Consider the following 6,290-nt stretch of genomic DNA (forward strand, 5'->3'; position numbering starts at 1 on the left):
CCCAATCAAAAACTGGGAACACTTTCCGCGATGGTTTGAGGGGTGGTGTGAAAAGTGATGACGTGGCTCGTTGTGAGGCCAGCAAAATGGGGCCATCTATTAAGAAAGAGAAGATTAGAGGCCACTTAGCACTTGCTGCTCTAAAAGTTAATTCCAAGAACTCCACAGGACACAGCACGCAATGTGTGTGTAGCTAGCGAGAGTTCTTGACGAGAAGTAGATCTCCCCACTCTACTCTGTGTAGTTTATGAAGAGTCTTCGTCTTCCTCCTCTAATATATCCCAGTAGGCCAGTAGTTAAACGCTCCGGCATGCAAGTTGGCGTGGTGGAGGTGGTAAACTCGATCATAAAGTTGGTGAGCCACAGTCACACTGTACATACTCAGCGATCTCATTGATCCAAAGCTAGTAGAAGGGTAAATCTCCGTCTTCTTTGCAAACTACCAGCTGACCCAATCTGCACAGAAGGACGTCGCAGCCAGGCCGCAGAGCGGCGAACGGGCGAAGGGCTGATGAAAGGGGCGTCGGCGGACCAGAAGACCGCGGCGAGCGCGAGCGCTGTCCCGCCCCTACGGCTCATCGTCGTGCTCGTGCTCGTAGTATGGATCTCTGTTCTCTGCTACCTCACGGTGATGACCGACGGAGGGGCGGCGCAGCTGGTGGCCGTCGGCCGGAGCGCCGACCCGTGCCGTGGGCGCTACATCTACGTGCACGACCTGCCGCCGCGCTTCAACGCCGACATCCTCCGCGACTGCCGTAAGACCAATGACCACTGGCCGGACATGTGCGACTTCGTCAGCAACGCCGGCCTGGGCCGCCCGCTCGCCGACCCGCTGGGCAGCGTGTTCACTGGCGAGAACGGGTGGTACGGCACGCACCAGTTCGCACTCGACGCCATCTTCCACAACCGGATGAAGCAGTACGAGTGCCTCACAAACCACTCCGCTGTGGCCGACGCCGTCTTCGTCCCCTTCTACGCCGGCTTCGACTTCGTCCGCTACCACTGGGGCTACGAAAACGCCACCAGGGACGCCGCGTCGGTGGATCTGGCCCAGTGGCTCATGCGGCAGCCCGAGTGGAAGCGAGCGGGAGGGCGCGACCACTTCCTCGTCGCCGGAAGGACGGCGTGGGACTTCCGGCGGAGCAACAACGTCAGCCCCAACTGGGGCACCGACCTCCTCGTCATGCCGGGCGGCCGGGAGATGTCGGTTCTCCTGCTGGAATGCTCTCTCGTACACGAGCGGGAGTACTCCGTGCCGTACCCCACGTACTTCCACCCGAGGTCGGACGCCGAGGTGCGACGGTGGCAGGACAGAGTGCGCGGCGCGGAGCGGCGGTGGCTCATGGCGTTCGTTGGCGCGCCGCGGCCGGACAGCCCAATGAACATCCGGGACAAGATCATCGCACAGTGCGAGGCGGCGCCCGGGGACTGCACCCAGTTGGGCTGCGCGTTCGGCAGCAGCCAGTGCCACTCCCCCTACAAGATCATGCGGCTGTTCCAGAAGGCCACCTTCTGCCTTCAGCCTCCCGGCGACTCATACACGCGGCGGTCGGTGTTCGACTCCATGGTCGCCGGCTGCATCCCGGTGTTCTTCAACAGAGTATCAGCGCACCTGCAGTACAAGTGGTACCTCCCCGAGTACCACGACAAGTACTCGGTGTTCGTCAGGGAGGAAGACGTGCGAGCGCGCAACGTGAGCATCCGGGCGGTACTCCGGGCGATTCCGCCGGAGACGGTGGAGCGTATGCGGGAGGAGGTGATCGGGATGATACCCACACTGCTCTACGCGGATCCGAGGTCCAGGCTGGAGTCGGTGAGGGACGCATTCGATGTCGCCGTCGAGGGCATCATCGGCAAAGTAGCCGCGGCCCAGGCGTCGGCATCGCGCTCCCACAACCACGACTCCTGGCCATGGCGAGGTTTAGGTTCCGGGTGGAAGAAATAGGTATTCCATCCGGCCCTAAACAACTGTCGCAAGTTCAATGAATCTAGACATATTTATCTATATTTTGCATGTATTTACGACTAGTGTTTAGAGCCGAAACAAGTAGCCCATATTTCTTGTGATTTTCAGTCGATATCTATAGTTGTTATATAGAAACATTTCTATTCATTTGTATTTACACAAGGTTTTGCTAAATCTTAGATGAAAATTGTAGGTTTAAAAAAGGGCAACTCATGGTTTAATCATGGTTTAAAAAAGGGCAACTCAAATATATAGGGTTGCACTTTCTAAAGCAAGTTGCATTTTTTTTCTAAAAAAGTGAAACTATGGGGCAGAAAAGTGACTTAGATAAATCATTTACACAAAGATCAAATCATTTCAACTTGCAAAGTGTTAAGGGAATCTGGATCCAAGTGGAGCATGCTTGGCTCCTAATTTGAAATACCAGCTAATCTTTTGGGTAGCATTCCAAAACCCCATACTCTCACAGATGGTAAACCGTTGCCCAATCCATCGTATAGTATTTCCTTTTCAATCATACTCTTTCCCAAAAGAGGTGAGAAGTTCATGGCACCATGTGCCGCATCATGCTACATATAGATTTCCGTGGTAAACATCACAAGGTTGAATATGCATAAGTTTGTGAACTCTAGTTTCTCCGCCAGACAAGAAGAGCTCCTGCAATGGGTCGAGCCTATGACCCACCTCATCACTGGCATAGCTATGTACAAATCAGAGGGGGGCACCCCCTCCAGATTTTAGAAAACTAGTGAACAAAAAAAAATAAGGCTTATAGTAGAAATTTTTGAGCTTTTTGCCCCCCCCCCCCCCGCCCCCGGCGTCGGCATCGCGCTCCCACAACCACGACTCCTGGCCATGGCGAGGTTTAGGATTTAGGTGGAAGAAATAGGTATTCCATCCGGCCCTAAAAAATTGTCGCAAGTTCAATGAATCTAGACATGTTTGTCTATATTTTGCATGTATTTACGACGAGTATTTAGAGCCGAAACAAGTAGTCAATATTTCTTGTGATTTTCAGTCGATATCTATAGTTGTTATATAGAAGCATTTCTATTCATTTGTATTTACACAAGGTTTTGCTAAATCTTAGATGAAATTTTTAGTCACCCACCAAAAGTGTAATCATGGTTTGAAAAAGCACAACTCAAATATATATGGTTGCACTTTCTAAAGCAAGTTGAACTTTTCTAAGAAGTGAAAATATGTGGCAGAATACGATCAGAAAAACTATGTTGCAGAAAAGTGACTTGGTAAACCCTTTACAAAAAGATCAAATAATTTTAGCTCGCAAAGTGTTAAGGGAATCTGGATCTAAGTGGAGCAAACCCTATCCACCAATCGAGTCAGGAGAAGGTTCGATTCCCATTGCGCACCTTATGCTTCGCTCCTAATTTGAAATACCAGCTGATCTTTTGGGCAACATTCCAAAACCCCATACTCTCACAGATCGTATAGTATTTCCTTTTCAATCATACTCTTTTCCAAAAGAGGTGAGAAGTTCACGGCACCATGTGCCGCATCATGCTACATATAGATTTCCGTGGTAAACATCAGAAGGTTGAATATGCATAAGTTTGTGAACTCTAGTTTTTCCGCGAGGCAAGGAAGAGCTCCTGCAATGGGTTAAGCCTATGACCCACCTCATCACTTGCGTAGCTATGTAAAAATCAGAGGGGGCCCCCCAGCTGTTAGAAAATTAGTGAACGAAAAAATGGCTTATAGTGGATTTTTTTTAGAAGGTTCTTAGGCTAAGGGCTGCTTTGATTCATAGAATTTGTATAGGATTTATGTAGGATTTGAATTATATAAAAAAATATGCACAACTTGCTTAATTTATACGAATATATCCTATAGAAATCTTATAGTGTAAATCATACAAAAACATTTTTTTGACGCAAAATACAGTGGGGAAGACCCCCACTGCGTCATTTTCATATATAGTGCCCAAAAAATATGGCATGGTTATTTACAATGGTTGGGAAAAGACAAAAAGAAGAAGAAGAAAAAAAGAAAGAGGAGAGAAAAGAGGTACAAAATTACAAAGTGTCGATCCAAGCTTGCATTCCTTCCTTTTAGACTTGGTTTAACCCTGTGTTTTATCTCCTGAATTGTTGCTTTGAAAAAGCTGTGACAGCTCTCTACACATCTCTGCTCGTTGTCAAACATAATTTTATTTTCTGTGGTTCCAAATGCTCCAACAGCCAACCATCATGGCTATTTTAAAGAAAGGGTTAGCCGATCTGTTAAATGTATCCAAGAGCACGTCGATGAGTTGGAGATTTCTGTTCCATTCTTCCCCTATTTTCCACCAGATCACCTAACTGAAGTCACATCATAAGAATAAATGGATGAGTGTTTCATCTACATCTTCCATACATATAACACATTTCTTGGATTCCAACTGAAAGTTTTTCCTGGATAGTAGATTTCTTGTATTAAGTCTGTCTTGCAAAAGGAGCCAAAAAAAGAATTTGTGTTTCGGTAAACAAGGTGATTTCCAAATCCATTTGAATGGTTTTGGTGCCGGTGGTGCTTTAACTAGTGCAACATACACTTTCTTGGTAGAAAAATTGTCTCCTCCACCTGTAAGGCTCCATTTGTCATGTGTGGTGTTGCTATCCGTGAAAGAGTTGATGGCAATGTGTAGGTTATCGATTTGCTCTACCGCAATGATACGTCCAATTTGTATCACTATTTTATATCATAATTTGCTGTCATTCATTGATATATTTAATATTTGGAGATAATACTTATGTTATTTCATCTATTTTGCATGTTTCATGATTATTGGAGGATCGCGCACCGGAGTCAGGATTCTGCTGGAAAAAGCGCCGTCAGAATGCAATATTTCGGAAGATCAACAGTTGACGGAAATTATATGAACAATCCTATTTTTCCAGAAGGGGGAGCCGAGGAGGGCCGCCATGGGCCCCCTCATAGGCCGGCGCGGGCCCTGCCCTGGCCGCTGATACGTCTCTGACGTATCGATAATTTCTTATGTTCCATGCCACATTATTGATGATATCTACATGTTTTATGCATACTTTATGTCATTATTATGCGTTTTCCGGAACTAACCTATTGACGAGATGCCGAAGGGCCGATTCTGTTTTCTGCTGTTTTTGGTTCCAGAAATCCTAGTAAGGAAATATTCTCGGAATCAGACGAAATCAACGCCCATCATCCTATTTTTCCACGAAGCTTCTAGAACACCCGAGAGCCGCCAGAGGAGGGCCCTGTGGGCCCCAGATGACAGGCCGGCGCGGCCAGAGGGGGGGCCGCGCCCCCCTAGTGTGTCACCGCCTCGTCGCCTCTCCGACTCCGCCTCTTCGCCTATAAAAAGGTCCCTGACCTAAATCTTCGAGACGAAAAAAGCCACGGTACGAGAAACCTTCCAGAGCCGCCGCCATTGCGAAGCCAAGATCTGGGGGACAGGAGTCTCTGTTCCGGCACGCCGCCGGGACGGGGAAGTGCCCCCGGAAGGCTCCTCCATCGACACCACCGCCATCTTCATCAACGCTGCTGTCTCCCATGAGGAGGGAGTAGTTCTCCATCGAGGCTCGGGGCTGTACCGGTAGCTATGTGGTTAATCTCTCTCCTATGTACTTCAATACAATAATCTCATGAGCTGCCTTACATGATTGAGATTCATATGATGATGCTTGTAATCTAGATGTCATTATGCTAGTCAAGTGGGTTTTACTTATGTGATCTCCGGAGACTCCTTGTCCCACGTGTGTAAAGGTGACCAGTGTGTGCATCGTGTGGGTCTCTTAGGCTATATTTCATAGAATACTTATTCACTGTTATGAATGGCATAGTGAAGTGCTTATTTATATCTCTTTATGATTGCAATGTGTTTTGTATCACAATTTATCTGTGTGCTACTCTAGTGATGTTATTAAAGTAGTTTATTCCTCCTGCACGGTGTAATGGTGACTGTGTGTGCATCATGTAGTACTTGGCGTAGGCTATGATTGTGATCTCTTGTAGATTATGAAGTTAACTATTGTTATGATAGTATTGATGTGATCTATTCCTCCTTTCGTAGTGTGAAGGTGACAAGTGTGCATGCTATGTTAGTACTTGGTTTGGTTATGTTGATCTGTCATGCACTCTAAGGTTATTTAAATATGAACATTGAATATTGTGGAGCTTGTTAACTCCGGCATTGAGGGTTCGTGTAATCCTACACGGTTAGTGGTGTTCATCATCCAACAAGAGGGTGTAGAGTCTAGCATCTATCTATTTATTCTGTTATGTGATCAATGTTGAGAGTGTCCACTAGTGAAAGTATGATCCCTAGGCCTTGTTCCTAAATACT

The 6,290-nt window shown here is 47.2% G+C and overlaps 1 protein-coding gene across 1 annotated transcript; it reads left to right on the forward strand.

Moving 5' to 3' along the window:
* The first annotated feature begins 511 nt into the window (after positions 1 to 511).
* LOC124694651 (xyloglucan galactosyltransferase KATAMARI1 homolog) lies at positions 512 to 1,945 on the forward strand. The gene has a single exon (XM_047227614.1). The coding sequence runs from the start codon at positions 512 to 514 to the stop codon at positions 1,943 to 1,945; it is 1,434 nt and encodes a 477-aa protein (XP_047083570.1).
* Positions 1,946 to 6,290: the final 4,345 nt, after the last annotated feature.

This window comes from Lolium rigidum, chromosome 3 (genome assembly GCF_022539505.1).
Source record: "Lolium rigidum isolate FL_2022 chromosome 3, APGP_CSIRO_Lrig_0.1, whole genome shotgun sequence".
Classification (NCBI taxonomy): Eukaryota; Viridiplantae; Streptophyta; class Magnoliopsida; order Poales; family Poaceae; genus Lolium; species Lolium rigidum.